The 17,378-nt window shown below is 40.9% G+C and overlaps 1 protein-coding gene and 1 pseudogene across 1 annotated transcript in view; one reads left to right on the forward strand and one right to left on the reverse strand.

Annotated features, from left to right (window-relative positions):
* Nucleotides 1–17,378, reverse strand: part of Phlpp1 (PH domain and leucine rich repeat protein phosphatase 1) — a 222,752-nt gene that overhangs the window by 85,143 nt on the left and 120,231 nt on the right. Inside the window, exon 4 of the mRNA XM_041648172.1 lies at nt 13,864–14,030. Coding sequence (XP_041504106.1) covers nt 13,864–14,030 — 167 coding nt within the window. The remainder of the gene's footprint in view (nt 1–13,863; nt 14,031–17,378) is intronic.
* LOC121445968 lies at nt 7,465–8,060 on the forward strand (annotated as a pseudogene).

Consider the following 17,378-nt stretch of genomic DNA (forward strand, 5'->3'; position numbering starts at 1 on the left):
GTACCAAAGATGACCTATTGACATGAATATTCATTTGTTCTCCAGAAACCAAAACGTTCTGGTCGATCTGTCTTCAGGCCTCACTCCATGTGATATGAAAAATCTCTGATTCCAAAACCCAAATGGGCTCAAAAGTTCCTGAAAAAGGAACTGTGAATTTGTAGTTCTGAAAGTATAACTAGTTGAAAAAAGAATATAGTAATTAATATTTCAATATATGATACAAAATTTTAAAACAAAAACCTGCAAACTCATTCTTCCTATCAGCCATTCAGAAAGAGTTCTTCCACGCCTTCAATCACTGCCACCCACATCCTCCCAATTGTTTCTCATCCGAAGACAAAGATGAAAAGTCAGTTTCATCTGTATTTCTCAGTAAAACTGAACTTTTTTACAAAGGGGATTGGTATTCACAAAATGTCTCCCAAAGACACCCATATCATTTGTCCATTTTTCTAATGGGCTTTTAAAAAGTTTGAGGAACTTTGCGAGTATGATCAGCATATATTATAAATATTGCCTCCTTGTAGTTTTCATGCTGTTGAACAGTATGCGTCTTGCCGCACACTGTTTTTAAGTTCTATTGGCTCAAATTTGTTATTCCTTCTTTTATGGACTTCTTTTTTGTTTTTTCATTAAGAAGGTTTTATTTTTATTTCATCCCAGAGTGATAGAACCTACTCTGAATTTCTTTTAATATTTACTTTCAATAATTTTCATTTTTCATCTTAACTCTGGTCCACATTTACTATTTCTTTATTAGTAATTTTCAGTTAATATACTAAATTATGGAATTTTTACACACAGTGTATATTGCACTTTTCCATTTGCCCTGTCCCTCACTGGCTGCCTCTCTCCTCCAAACAGCCCCCTTTATGTTCTTATGACATCTCCTTTGTTGTAGACTGGTAGGAACAGTCTATTTTCTTTTTAGTCGCTAATTACATAAAAATCATTTACTATGTAAATCATTATTTTTTGATGCTTATTTTAAAAATTCATACACTGAGGAGAATAAGAGAAAAGCTGCTGCTGCTGCTTAAATAAAACAAAGAAAAGCATGGGCAGTAAGATTTAGTGTGTGCTTTTCTGTCTTCCACGACAGATTCCCAAACCATGCTTAGCTACTGTTCTGAGAGGCCACCTTGAGGTGCAGACAGTAAGGTTTCTCTTTAGGAAGACTAACCTTGGGAAGGGGCCAAAACCCTCTTCATAGTGTTTACGTATACTTGACCTCAAGGAACAATAGGTAAGCAAATGATTGAGAGAATTCAATCATCAACACATCTGACTTACCATCCATGTACTCTTGCAACTGAAGCCCTTCTTGTTGCTTTATCCAATTAGAAACTTGATCCCACAGTATGTCAGGTGTGACACAAGCAACCAACACATACAGAACAGTTAAGGAGCAGAGAGTACTTTGCACGATAGAGACTCATGCTCCTGGATGCAGAGGGGCTCAACAGAAAATACCTTCCGCCCCACTGTCTTCCTGGGGCTGTCTGTAATTGTGGGGACATGAAAACCTCTTGGCTCCCAAGGCCAGCATCGGCATCACTATGAATACCTCCTCCTCAGAAGGCATGACTCATCTTCTGGTGCTCACATTACCATCACACCCCAAAGCTACTGCCCTATGACTGAACTTCCATCTCTTCTCAATTTCCTGGCACATGTCAGCCCTTTACAATTCCTGAGATGGATCCATGTGGATTTATGTATGCCCTTCTGCCCCAAGAGCTGTCCACCAGCCTCACTTCAGGGAGCACCGCCTGCCTTCTGGGGTTCAGAAGTTCACAGATACAACCATGGCAAACAATGAACTTCTCAACATCTGAGCTAAAATAAACTGAAACCACCCTATCTGTGTTCTCAACACCATAAATGACTCTTGGAGCCAGCAAAATAAACACAACACCATCTCATATGATTAGAAAACAGAAATAAATACATGAATATTTAACTTGGCTTAAATTTTAAATCTACTGTTACAAAAAGATATGCTCAAAATCTAGCAAAAGCTTTCCTGTAGATATTAAAAGCTAAGGCAGCATAGCTAAAGTAGGGGTGCATGCTCTGCACCTGCTAGTTGAGTCAATCCCCAGACCAAGCAGCGTCTAGACAGGAATTTTCTAAAGTAACAAAAGACAGAGAGATAGAATGGTCAACGTTAGGAATAATTACAATCGGCCTACTGTAGTAACGGCAAATTAAAGCATTCCTTAAAAAGACATTTATATTTTAATCCTCTTTAATATTATTCAAATAAGAGAGAGCACTTACTGATCAGATCCTATACTAGGTTACACACACACACACACACACACACACACGAGAGAGAGCACTTACTGATCAGATCCTATAGTAGGTTAAACACACATACACACACACACAAGTAAGAGAGAGCACTTACTGATCAGATCCTATACTAGGTTAAACACACACACACAAGACAGCTCAAAGGACGATGGCAAAGGCCTGGCAAGATGGCTTACAGGGTAAGGGGGATGCTGTACCAGCCTGGAGACCCCAGTTTGATCCCTGGAATCCGTGTAAAGGTGGAAGGAGAGAAACTCCACAGTTTACTCTGCTATCTAGGTGTGAGCAATTACACACAGCCTCCCTAATAGTAAAAACACTCTAGATCACAAGACAGTCATTATGTGGGAAAAAAGCAGGCAGTAGATTTTAAGTATGTCATATGATTCTTTTATAAACTGACAACATAAGAATATGCTATGCTTTAAAATCTCTAAGAAACTTGCTTCTTTTCTTTATTTGCCCATGACCAAATTCTTTCTTTTTTTTTAATCAACAGACCTACCCAGCAGAAGAAGATCTAACTGCCAACACTATTCAGAAGAGGTTTCACATTAACTACTGCGCAAGTAAGACAAGTAACAATGTTAGAAGATTTCTGTACAAGACATAAAACAGACCAGCATTCCCTTCTCAACACAAAGAGGTATGTGTGCTTTGTTAAAAGTACAGTTGACTCATGCAAGAATATACGAGGAAAGCCAGAGACCTTCGACATCAGAGCAGCACACCCCCAAAGGAATGAGAAAATGTACATGAGCAAAAGCCACCGAGGAGAGCGAAGTCACAGGAATGCACTATGAGAGATGAGAGGCGCAAGCGTCTTAGCACGGAGAAATAAAGAAAAACCCAACCCCACAAACGTCACAAAGGATAGCTACTACGTCATCCTGGCACCAAAGCATCATTCACTGACAAGCTCCGAATCCTCGCTGCTGACATGGACGACATAGATGAGAAAGGAGGCACGATGCTACGCCCCGGGAACTCAGAATGTCTGAGCAGAGAGCTGCAGCATATGAAGTAGAAGGTGGGAACTGAGAGAAGATGTGCTTGCTCAGAGGGGTCTCACTGTAGGGTGCAACAGGCTGATGACTGGAGACAGAACAGCAGCATTCTGACTCCTGGCTCTGTGACCAGAGGGTCTGACTGAAGCCTGGGACAGACACCAGTGTGTGTCTAGCGTGGGTGCCTCCTGAACCTTATTTTGGGAAACACTGACATAAAGGGCATAACTACAGGGAATACTTGGGAAATAATAAGCACGCAAAATTCAAATAGAAAAGGAATGCCCAGGGTGGTAAAGTCTGGTTAATGCTTAACCACAGAGCATCTCAGCAGAGAGATACTTGTATTTATCTAGAAAAACTTTGTATTTATCACAAAAATAACACCTCCCCTTCCTGTCATCTGCCCAGAAAGAGATGGATGTGCTCCACCTTTTACACAGCCACTGTCAATAACCTGCGGGCACCACGCCATCATCCAAACCTTCCGTTCCCATCTGAATGGCATGTGGCAAACAGCATCAAAATTAGTTACTTAGGACAAAAACAAACTCTCTTGGGACTTTATCTTACAACAGTGACACAGGTATTGTGTGAACACTGGGAATTAAACGAGAAGGGCAGACAAAGAAACGTTCTGCTCCAGCAGTGTGCTTCACTGGCCACCAAAAGACACATTTCATAAGCCATCAATAATGATGCTAAAGATGTCCCCAAGTCCTAAATCCAAAAGACATTCACGATCCACTGCCATAAGGCAGAGCATCCGCTAGCCTGATGTCCCCTAGGAGATGCAGACTGAGCAGCTACTGTTACTCTGAACAGCAACACCGCAAAGGCTGTGTGTGGCACCAGACTCTTAAAATTAGGTTAAGGCTTGGAGAAGATAGCACAGAGATTAATAAAAAACAGAAAAATGGAGTTGGGCAGAATTACATGGCTGAATTACAATCTACCAGAGGCTTTTAAAGTCACTACGACTCCCCACATATTTATTCCTAGGTGGGATAAAGTTAAAGAGCATCTGAGAAGAAGTCAATAGTTTGACAAAGTTAACACAATCTGGGTAACAGAATTCTTTTTTCTTCTGAATTTCTGTTTAGAAAGTGCTGTCTGAGAAAGAGAAAACGGACCATGTCTGGCAAAGCTGAGGTGGCAGAGAAAGCTGAAAGGAAGACTAAGCCCGCAGGGTCCCAGAGCCCAAAGCCATCCCAAGGCTCAGGGCAGGAAAATAGAAAGCCTATGAAATGGAAAGCATCCCAAGAGGATCCAAATTCCAGCTGCAAAGCCCAGCTGTGCAAAAATCTGCAGTGTGGGTAACAGCTAACTGGAGAGGGGCATTCCAAACACTCTATGGAATTCCTTCATGACCCTGCAAGTCTCAACCCCATGCTGGGAATCTCCATTCCTCCAGCAGCATGAGGTACTGGCTACATTATTCCTTTGCATGGGTGACCCCTGTCTTCAGGGATCATCTCCAACCTTTACAATCTTTATTTCCATGGAAGAGTATCCTAAGTATTACAGTCTAAATCTAGTAGATGAGCAGAACACATGCCACTTCTTGTTCCAGTTTGCAATGAGTGCTATCACCACCGAAATGACTTTCCAGAAATTACTGAAAAAGCAAAATCAATTTCTTAAACAAAGCCTGCAAATGTTAAAGTGTGGTAAGGATAAATAATGTAATAACTTCCTACCATTGGAATGTTAAAAGCCTCCAGCCACCCAAAACAGGACAGGAAATGGGGTCATTTGTTTCCTATCCCATGAGGACCAAATATGTAGAAACTGAAGCAGAATTAGGAGTTCCTTCACCTCGCTTCTCTACAGGGGCCACTCTGTGACATCACACCATGCTTGCCCAGACACCTTCATGGTCTCTCCCACCACTTCCCGCTCCTTTTCAGTGAATATAAATTCCACACCTACTTGGAACGAAATTCATTTCTCAAGTCTTTAATTCACTCCTTCCAAGGGAAGCAACTCTGACCTTGTTTTAGGTGATAGACTTATTTATACTACCCCAACCTTATACACACCTAAGGTTCACTGACATTGATAGTTAGGTACCACATTACATTGTGAACAATCAAAAGGCTTCTTTAAGGGACCACTGCCACCTTAAATAGTGCTATATATGAATTGCATTGCTCAAGGCATTTTGGAAACCTACTGTCCTTGGATATGGGGAAACCAATAACTGAACCTTTGTACCTCTCTGCCCTCCCTCCATTCATCCCTAGGCTAAATATAAAGAGGAAACAGGGAATACAAAAGCAGAGACATTCCATCCCTATGGTCAAGAAATTTACAAATAAAAGTCAATTTAAAATATTTCTAAAGAACATAGTAAGAGGTGTGTGTAATAAAAGAGTAAGAATGTTTACAAACCAAAGGAGGAAATAAGCACACAGAACTGGAAATAACCAGACTCTCCAAATGTCTTTGGAAATATGCTTTGAAGGGGAAATGGGAGAGAAGTCCAGACCTGGCTTGGAAGGGGTGAAGGCAAAAGGGTGCGCATTCTAGTAAGGCAGTGGAGAGAGAATGTGAACTATTTTAGAGACTGGTAGTGCTTTTTGCTTTGCTTTGGGAGTTTTGTTTGAGTTTTTGCTTTCGAAGAACAAAAACATTATCATGCTATCCATTTAAAACTTACTTTCTTTTTCCTACTACCAATTTTTTGTTTCAAATTTCCATGTCATATTTCTTAAGTGGTCTAATTGTACAGTTTTTCCCCCATCAAACCTTCAACCAAAGAAAAATGACAAATTACCAGTTGCACTTCCTTCTACAAGTTGCCACAAAAGCTCATGGCAAAGGAGAGTGTGATCAGCTTGGAAGTGAGTGACCAGCAGCAGCAGTTCCCACCATCCTCTCATGTGCTCATTCACAGGTACTTAATGGTCTACCTCACAGTGGAAATCACCTCTGGGGGAAGCTGATCTCTGCCTTTTAGGAATTCAAAGCTGAGTGAAGTGCTTAAAGAGAATAAATTGTTTCTTTATGAAAGAGAATTATACTATAAGTAAGACAAAAATAAAATGTGTAAAAGTCAAGGTTATACTACTATTTCTATGCCTTTTTTTAAAACAAACTTTTTTTTCAAGCTTCTCAAAGTAACAGTATTTAGGATTTGTTTAAAAAACTCACTTATTACAGATTATTTTAAATTTTTATATCAAAAAACTTCATTTATCCTTTAATTTATCTGTGGGGTATATTTACATGAAATATAAAATGAAATAACTGGTGTCAAAAGGGAGAGATGGGATAACTATGAATTATAGCTCTATGTAGGTTTTTCTCTCTCTTTTTTTAAATTAATTAATTTATTTATTAAAGATTTCTGCCTCCTCCCTGCCACTGCCTCCCATTTCCCTCCCGCTCCCCCAACCAACTCCCCCTCCCTCTCCAGTCCAAAGAGCAGTCAGGGTTCCCTGCCCTGTGGGAAGTCCAAGGACCTCCCGCTCCTTCCAGGTCTAGTAAGGTGAGCATCCAATCAGCCTAGGCTCCCACAAAGCTAGTACATGCAATAGGATCAAAACCCAGTGCCATTGTTCTTGACTGCTCTGCAGTCCTCATTGTCCGCTATGTTCAGGGAGTCCAGTTTTATCCCATTGAGCCTATAATTCGTGATCCTAGAGAAGCTAAATAAGAAGGTAAACCCAAAGAAAAACATATAGTCATCCTCCTGGATATTAACCTTCATCAGGCGATGAAAGGAGACAGAGACAGAGACCCACATTGGAGCACCGGACTGAAATCCCTAGGTCCAAATCAGGAGCAGGAGAGAAAGCAGGAGCAAAGAACTCAGGACCGCGAGGGGTGCACCCACAAACTGAGACAATGGGGATGTTCTATCGGGAACTCACCAAGGCCAGCTGGACTGGGTCTAAAACAAACTTTTATAAACTATTGCATAGAATTCTGTGAAACTGCCAGGGAATAAATTATCACACTCAAACAACAGCAACAAACAACAAATCACTACTGAAAGAAATATTGTGTAAATATCTAATGGTACACTTATTCTTTTTGTATATGCACATTCCAGTGCTATAGTAAAAATGATTCATTAATAATTCAAGTGGTTGCTCTTCCTGTAAGCGGCCAGAGGTGACCCGTGAAGATGGTTCGCTACTCTCTTGACCCAGAAAACCCCACAAAATCATGCAAATCGTGAGGATCAAACCTTCGGGTTCACTTTAAGAACACCCGTGAAACGGCCCAGGCCATCAAGGGTATGCATATCCGAAAAGCCACCAAGTATCTGAAAGATGTCACTTTGAAGAAGCAGTGTGTGCCATTCCGACGGTACAATGGTGGAGTCGGTAGGTGCGCCCAGGCCAAACAGTGGGGCTGGACACAGGGTCGGTGGCCAAAAAGGAGTGCAGAATTTTTGCTGCACATGCTGAAAAATGCAGAGAGCAATGCTGAACTGAAGGGTTTAGATGTGGACTCTCTGGTCATTGAGCACATCCAGGTGAACAAAGCACCTAAGATGCGCCGACGAACTTACAGAGCTCATGGTCGGATTAACCCATACATGAGCTCCCCCTGCCACATCGAGATGATCCTCACTGAAAAGGAACAGATTGTTCCAAAGCCAGAAGAGGAGGTTGCACAGAAGAAAAAGATATCCCAGAAGAAACTGAAGAAACAAAAACTTATGGCACGGGAATAAATTCAACATGAAATAAATGCAGATAAAAGTAAAAAAAAAAATTCAAGTGGTTTTCAAGTCACTTACAGTACAAATTTCTAATGATATTAAATGCTACAAAATTAATAAAATGACATGAATAAATTTAAATCTTTTGATAATAGCTGAATACTAATGGTTTCAATTCTCCCAAGCAAAAAACACAAACTGTTAGAGATATAAAGCTGAGTTTAGAAAATTAGTTTCCATTTCTTGTGTCTTTGTACCACGCACAATGAGCTGTACAGAGAGACACAGAGAGGCTCCACTCCTTCTGCTGTAGGCCCCTGTTCTATGCTAATCTCTGTATCGCCCTCTCCAGCTTCTGACTCTCCTGCCACCTCTTCATGGCAGATGTCCACTCTCTCTGACTTTAAAACCTTTTTACTTCCTCTTCAATGATCCTTGAACCTCGGGGCAAGGACTGTGATATGCATTACCATTTAGAACTGAGCACTCCACAGTCTCTTACTCTCCAGATGCTGAGCAGTTGTGGGTCTCTGTATTACTCATCATCTACTAGAAAAAGAAGCAGCTGTGGTGACACATTAATCTATGTGTATAGAGATACGGACTTGGGAGGCAGAGACTGGCGGATCTCTGGGAGTTCGAGGCCAGCCTGGTCTACAAGAGCTAGTTCCAGGATAGGCTACAAAGCTACAGAGAAACCCTGTCTCAAAACTCCTCCCCCTCAAAAAACAAAAAGATACAGACTTAGGGAACAGTGAATTACTATGTGCACTGAGCAGAATAACAGTACTAGACCAGAGAACTTTGTGTGGTTGAAGTGTCACCCCAGTCCCTAACATCCTTATTCCCAAAGAGTCTGGGATGTTTGAGTCCAGGCTTCACCCCAGCACCTAGCATCTGTGTATCCAATATTTGGGTGGAAAGTTCCATCTCAGGCTGCTCCCCCCTGGGAGTTGCCTCAGTCCAGACACCACCTCCAAGAAAGCTTGCCAAAGGATGCCCCTCCCCAGAGATGCTCAAGACCACAGGCTACTTAAACTGTCCCCCAGAAAACAAACACATGGTTTTCCAGTCTCCCTTCCCCTGCCACCCAGGAGTGCCGGCATCCATTAAACCTGGGGTTTTTCTAATTTGGTTTGATTTTGATTATTGCATCGGCGGAGAGATTTATCGGGGTGTAAAAACTTTTCATTCTTAACAATGCAGGGATCGCACTCCTGAAAGAAGCTGTGAACATGACTTTCCTAAAGCAGATGTGGCCTGGGCTCTTCTTGCTCTTGTTTACACTGAACTCATTGACTAGCTTAATCACGGCACACTTACTTAAACCTTACATTATACTTTTGTGAAGTTACTAATGATTTCAAACTAAACTTCCTGTGAACTGGAAAGCCGGAGCCTCCTTTCCCACAACAGATAAGATAGGTAGCTTGTGGTCCCTCATCTGCATGAGCATACAATAGAAGGTGACTGATCATCACGCTTCTGTACTCTGGAAAGACTTTTGCTCAGCCATCAAGAAGCTTCCTCCTGGAGCAGATGCGAATGATGACAGGGAACCACAAACCTTGGATAAGTCTCAGTACCTGTGACTCCTCTCAAAACTTCTCACCCTGCCCCCTACCCTAAACCTCTCCCTCCCAGGGGTTATGCTACCCTGCCCTTCCCCCAGCCTGATCCTTTTTGACTACTTGGCTTCTTGGTATACAAGCTGTCTTGGCTCTTGCTTGGTTCAGCTTCTGGATCTCTCTTGATCCCCTTGCCCTCTTCTCTCCTCTCTCACCCCCCCTCCTCCACCATGGTCTGGTTGGTTCATGCTGGCCATGTTCAGTCTGGACCCTTCAAGGTGCCTCTGGCTGTGCTCTCCTTCACAACTACCATAGACCTCTTCAACCATACCTAGGGACAGTTGTATTCTCATTTTCCACTCAGTCTTCATCAAATCCTCCCCTCAAAGCTCATAGGAACTCAGAGAGACTGAAGCAGCAAGCTCAGGGCCTGCACCAGGTCCTCTGCATACATACTATGGCTTTCAGTTTAGTACTTTTTTGGGGTCTCATGAATGTGTGGACAAGTGGGACTCTGATTCCTGTGCGCTTTCTCTTGGGCTCTTTTCCTCCTCCTCTTTCTCCTTCCTTTTTTTTTTTTTTTTTTTTTTTTGCTTCATCCAACCTCAAAGAGATAGTCTTTGTTATATCATACTGTATTTTATTGGCTTTGTTGTTAGAAGCCTATACTTTTCTAATGAGAGAAAAAAGGGGAGTTTATCCAGTTGGGGAGGGGAGAAGGAGAGGGACTGGAAGAAGCTGAGGGAGGGGAAACTGTAATCAGGATATTTTATGTGAGAAAATAACCTATTTTCAAGAAAATAAGGGGCACATTAAGTTCGGAGGCAAAAGTGGGTGGGAGAACTTGGAGAGGAACTAGAGGGGAGGTAGTAGTGGTGGATTTTATTAAAGTACAATATATGCAGGCAAGAAATTCTTAAATAACAAAATACCTTAAAACAAAAGTTAGTATTCTTCCTATGAAACTAGCCCCACTCCAGAGCAGTCTGGCTACTGGTGCTAGCTTTGCTTCTCTATAGCACTTGACAAAGTGCAAGAGTTAGAACGAGGGCTTCCATCCATGTTTATGAATAACAGTGAGAATAAAGCAATCCAAGACAAGCAAAACATTTTCAAGTAACTTCTATTTAACACATACTTACATGCAGCAAAGAAACTTATACACATGTCTTTTTTTAAAAGCATGTATGCCAGCAAAGAATGAGCTTACGAAAACTGTAACTTAAAAATGTAATTAGTGATTTCTGAAGTACAAATATATATTATAATTTTTATCACTAGCATCAATATATATGTCTTTATGTGTGTGAGGGTGTTTATTACTTATTACTTTGAAAACAAATTTGAACAACGGATGTCACACAAGTACTGCATAGTAAGTTGTTTAAGAAGGATCTAGTTTGAAGTCTCCTTTGTTTGTTTTCTTAAGGGCAACATAATGTCAGCCCAGCATCTCTAATGTCACAGACCAAGTCTCTTAGCCACACCTGTTCAACCTTAAGGCAACAGAGAAGAAAACAGTGCTTATATAATGTAAAATGTGATACAGGTCATTTGAACCGGCCAGTCTGGACTGCTGAGCGAAATACCAAGATAAACATTGTTTTGCTTTTAACAAGGAGTAATATAAGAAAGAAACTAGATACATGCACTCACTATATATGATCCACTTATGTCTACTATATAAGCAGGTAAGATTGAGTCAAAGTCAGAGGTCAGGACAGAGATCATGAGTGCTAACAAGGGGGCAGAGAGAGGGTTGTTGTATGGTAATAACAATCTATTTCTCAATATGGGCAGTAGTTAGATGGACCTGTGTATCTGGGAGGAATCCAGCAGGATACACATGCCTGTATATGCCTGTCCTATATTTCTGTCACACACACACACGGGGGGGGGGGGACATAAGGAGACATTAGATCTCATCGATTCCAGCCAAAGAGTTTATTCCCAAAGAAACTAACCCAGAGAATTACTGATTCAACGACATCAGGCACAGCAAACAAGAGGACTAAGACAAAAATCTACATGTATAATAACCTTGAGATTCTGGTTCTCTTCCACACCCTCTCAATCTTGGCATGCAACATTAAGAAGCCAAAGGAAGCCTCTCACATAGAACTGACGTATCCTGAGGAAAAGATGTACTCACTGTCTTTGCTAGTTAACAGGCAAAAAGACAAATACCTATATCAGCTCCAGAAAAGGAGCAGTATCCAAGTAATAGGTGTTTGGAAGAGTGCTAAGTTCTGTCAGGAAGACTACATGAGCTAAGGAAAGAAAAAAATGGAATACAAATGAAAAGGAGAGACCACTAGTAAAGCCAGCATCAGAAATGTTACCACAGAACTTAAGTTCCTTAGGTGGGAGCAACAGTTCCATGTTAACATGGTAAGAGTGAAACCAACTGGATCATTCAGGAAAATGGGGAAAGAGCTGTCTGTGCATGCAGCATGAGACAGGAGGGGTGTGAGACAACAGAAGAAACAAGGCCTCACCTTCTTAAGGTAGCAAACCAGGACAGAATGTCCAGCATGGCAGTATGTGCATAGTAGTTAGGGAGATTAGAGAAAACAATAGATCCAAATGGCACAAAAGTAAAACATAGGTGGAGCAGTGTACTGGAAATTTAGAGAACTATTTGTTATGAACCTTTAGCAGAATTTTAAAATTCTATATACAGCATTATTTTAATAAGGAATAAGTATACACTTTTTTAAAGCACAAAAAAGTTTTTATACATTTCATTTAGTTTTATACAAGACAGGCTAACTGTAGTGGGATTCTGCACAGAATTCCAATGCCCAGGAGCTGACAGGGCAGGTACAGGGCAGTGAGGGAAGTGTGCACTCAGGAAAGCTGGAGAGGGAAATGAAGGAAGGGGTGGTACCAGGTGCGTCTGAAAGAAACAACAGTCAAGGCGGGGCCAGATCCCACTTAACTGAGGGCCATCTGGATATGCGATCATTTCACAGATGCTGACTGTTTTGTGAATGTTCTGGAAGTGACAAGAAACTCATCTTATGTACGCTTTAATTTTGGATTACTACGGAACATTTAAGTAGAATGGAGAAAATAATGTCATCCAGGTATTTACAATTGCTAACATTTTTGCCATATTCCTTAAAGAAGAAAACCTCACATATTGACGGAAAACCCCTTGAGTCATTCTCTAGTCCCAGAATCTAATTTCCTCCTTGGATCATTACTAACTGGAATTTGCCTGGATATCCCATAGTCCTCACCCCTCAAATTGGCTTAGTTAAAAATGAATCCAGTGCCCCTTTCTATTCTAAGATACCAGTTGTCAAACTTAAGTACGGTATCAAAGAATATTCACAACAGTTGAAAGAACAACTAAAGCACTCTCTTAGGGATTGGGCCTAGGGTGTGATGAGGCAGAGAGGAGAAAAATTAGAACAAACTATGAAGACGCAAAGGTCCGCAGAAATGGTGCAATGAAGTCTATTTGTGCACTAACTTTAAAATGTTAAATTTTAAAGAATACTATCTTATTTTGCTATTAAATATACAGATTTTACAATAAAATTGGTTTGATTTTTCTTTCTGGGTGTTAAAAACCATAAATATATAATCAAAATGACTGGTTAGCATGGCATTTTCTCTAACCATATCAGCCACTTAAAAAGATATGAACCCAACTGCTCCTTGAGCATAGCTACGTCCTTTTCCAGTACAGTCTCTACATGCACTAATGAGGTGGTTCATTCCCACAGAATCAAGGTTGGTCATTACTCCAGAAGGGGACAGCAAAGAATATGGCAAACTCTCAGACCTGCTTTACAGATGCTTCTAGTAGTAATGGGGCAGAATACCCTGCCTTCACACACGACTCAACCCAACCTCCAGATGCCACTGTGTTTTGGATTTAAACCTTGGTTCTTATATTTCTAAGATAAGTATTTTCATTGAAAAAAAAACTGATTCAAAAATTTCAAAACAAAAAAATGTATTCTTAACAGACTCTTGAAGTTAGAAGAAGCACACTAAAGACTATTAATTTCTCACAACCTATTTGCAGGTATTCTAGAGAATGTTTAAAAAGCACTGCTCTTTTGTAAATCTATCCAGTGAATAACTACAATTAAAAATTTTAAAGGCAGGAATCCTTAGGGAAATTTTCAGAGTGATAATTGATAATTGTCCTCACTGTATAAGAAAGTCATTTTATCTTGTCTTCTGAGGGGAAAATAGACTTGTAAGGATAGTCAAGAGCAAACTCCCAGCTAGGCTCTTCTGAAGGATTGCAGCACTTCAACAGGCTCACCTTTGCAGTTCACCAAGTCCTCTGGCAGCAGGGAGAGTGGGGCTTTGCCTCAGAAAGTTTTGTTTTAAATTGAGATGAGTAAGGTCTTGGCTGTAGAAGAGGTTGGCAGGCAGATGTTCAAGGCTACAACACGAGAGGTCTACTGAGCTTATGCGCTGGGATGCAACCTAGAGAAAAAAATAATAAATTTAATTCATTTTTCCTGTGACTACTGTCTATTACGATGTACCCTTTAGGGAACCCAGGTATCTCACGAAAGTAGCATTTCTTGTTCACAGTCAGAAGAAGCAGCCAAAAGCAGAGTGTTTCTCAGCACATGCTAACACAGGGAAGCAATGACAGAGTTCAGGCCACAGAGAAGTGGAGCCACCAGCAGATGTTATGGAGTATTTTAGACCACTGTAGGAACTCTGGCTTTTAATATGACCAAAATAGAATACTTCAAACCGTTTTGAAAAGTGTGACATGCTCACCAACATACTTACATACCTTCCTGGGGTCCTATGTCTCTAGGCTATATGCCTGTAAAGGCAAGGACTGCTTTACTTTGTTCACTGAAGAAACCACACTGAACATTCTCTATGACCCTCAGGATGCTGTGCATCCTCACAACTCCTTCCTTCTACCACCTTCACCTTCACTAGTTTGCTCTGGCCAATCTAAGTACACTATTTGCTTGGAGTTCAGAAAGAGACAGAAGAGACATGCTCCCTTTGGACTGAGAGAAGATGATTAAACATTAAGTTGTTTTTGATCCATTCCTCATTCTGGACTACAAGCTGTTCCTGCTGGAATCAGGAGCAAGCAGGCACATTAACAGGATAAAAATCAGACAGCATGGTCTCATAGGAACCACAGTGGAAACATCTATAGTAAGAACATGAATCCAATGGATAACAGCCATAGGGTGAGCAACCAAGGAGACCACAAAGGCAACGACAAGCTGCTTCTTTGACCAGATCCACATCCTGGAACCAAAACAAAAGTCAGTACATCAGCTCAGACCAACCAAGTTACATCTCATTCAAAAGAGAAAAGTGTTCTTACTAGAAGGCCTGCCTGATACCCAAACAAGAAAAGCTGGACATCCAAAGAAGCTGTGCTACTAAACTCAGATCCTTCCCCAAATCTACAGATGCAGAAATTATTAATAAGGAAGCCACCTGGGTACACCTCAGAGCAAGCAGCCTCTGCTATCCAGCATCCTTTCCAGGGAGCTGTAACTTACTGTTACAGAAAGAAGTGCTGCCCTCATGACAGTGATTCCTCTGAGAGCTGAAGACACAATATTGAGTTCACTCTTCAACAGAATATAAGGAAGACTCAAGGTTTAGCTGGGTCAAATGGAACTAGAGCATGCACTATTAACCTCATCCATCATGGCAGGGCAAGGACCACTGTTCAGAAATCCCCCAGAAACCAGAGACTAGAACACTGGAAAGCCATCCCTAGAAAGAACTTCAGCTTGGCTGTGAAAAAGAAGCAGTGACAGGCCATGCATGCTCCTCCAGAGAAGCAGAAGAGACCATCTGTGGACAAAACAGACCCTACAGGAGGGGAGACCATCAGGACCATCATTTCATTCCTTGACATCACAGCTCTGCCCACCCCAACACCAAACACTTGTTCACTAAGCAATAGTGATTCCCCAGTAGATAACCAAGGAACAGCAAATCAAACCTGAAAAAGTCTGTTAAAAAAAGTACAAAAAAGTTATAAAAATCTGGAAAACGAAGGTGGAAAATGCCTAAAATCCTAATTATGGAGGGAATGTGAAATGTGACACGTTCGCTGACAGGAGCCACAGGACTTCTATTACACCAGCAAAATACGAGTCACACAACTAGGGCTCAAGACCAATGTGTGCAAGATGCCCTAACTGTTCTCTAGTTCTTTGGCTTTACACAGTCACGTCATCTATCTGTCCATCGGTTTCTTCACGGATAACGCCGATCACCTAACACATACCTGATCAACATCAATAGCACCCTTCTCATCTTTAAAACTCAAGAGAGACTCAGTAGGACCAATGATTCTCCCTAGTCCATAGCCCAATCACTTCAGGTAGCTACATAAATAATGTGACTTGGAAAATTCTGTATGTGAACAGATTCAAAGTGTATTTCAATTCAAGAAAACTATGGTTTAGGAGATTATTTCACATCTATATTGACAAAAAAAAATAAAACAAAACAAAACACCAGGAATGGAGAGATGGTTCAGTGGTTAAGAGCCTTTACTATTCTTTCAGAGGACCCAAGTTCAGATCCTGTACCCATATAGGCAACTCACAGCTACCTATAACTCTAGCTCCAGAGAATCCTTTATGTCTGGCATCTGCATTAACACAGACACAGGCATAAACACATACAAAAAATAAATAAATATATAAATTAAATAAATAAATAAAGGCTGATTAGGTTCAGACGGAGCAAACCCTACAACATATATTAATAGAAATATGAATTTAAGCCAATTATTTGGATTATCGTCTTTTTCAAATGTCTTGTATATGATGAGAAAAGCATATTTAGTCCTCAAGATATTTCCTCCCAACCTTTATGGAGCCGAAAAAATAAGACCAATAAAACTTTTACTTTATATAATAGACATTTATATATTCTCTAACATGCTTCTCTGCTTGACACACTCTTACATTGTGTCTTTCTTTCTCTACCCTAGGACTCTGAGCAGGAAATCTTTCTGCTGAGCCTAGCTGAGTTGAATTTCTGAACCAGAGTATCTGTCCTAGCCTTAACCTGCATCTGCTATGCTTTCCAACTATCATCACCCTCCAGTGACAGGACTGTTAACTCCCATCATGCTGAGGGCTGCTCAGTGGATAATCCTCTTCCCCAGCCAAGGAAAGTTCACAGTAACATGCATGTGACATTTGATACCAACCCTCTGTACTTTAGGGGAAGTCACAGCTAGTGTTTTTATGTGCATAGTATGCTCAAATTTAAGTAGACCGACTGAAAGGCTTGGCCAAAGCAGCAGAAATAGTACAAAGAATTCTGCATCTAGACTAAAAGACTGCTGTGAAGTGGCTGAGTCATTACCAGTTCTGGCCTAATTCTAGTGGTTTAGGAAGAAATGTCCCTGACTAAAAGGGCAGTCTGTGGGGAGTTCACTAGATTTTGGTAATGATTCTGAACTTCAACTGCTTTAGCCCCACCCACCAAGGCTTTGGGAGGTATAAGCAGAATATAATTCATTAATCTTTATCAGGCACTCTAACACCTTTACATGCGTCTACCTCATTCTCAATAGCACGGTTTCTGTGAATTCCCACTACTTCACGACATGTAATCATTTCTTTCCTCAAATTGTACAGAATGTATTGGCCCCAGACCTTTTCAAGGAGACTATAAATTTTTTGATGCTAATTATCATTTTATAAATTTTGGTTAACAGTAGATACTAAAAAACTAGAAAATTAGTTACAGGTCTTTTGTGTGCATGTTCTGGTGTTTTTGTTTGTTTGTTTTGAGGCAGTCTCACTGTGTCCTTAT

This window comes from Microtus oregoni, unplaced genomic scaffold (assembly GCF_018167655.1).
Source record: "Microtus oregoni isolate MIOR12 unplaced genomic scaffold, Mior012 000003F_ref0000135, whole genome shotgun sequence".
Classification (NCBI taxonomy): domain Eukaryota; kingdom Metazoa; phylum Chordata; class Mammalia; order Rodentia; family Cricetidae; genus Microtus; species Microtus oregoni.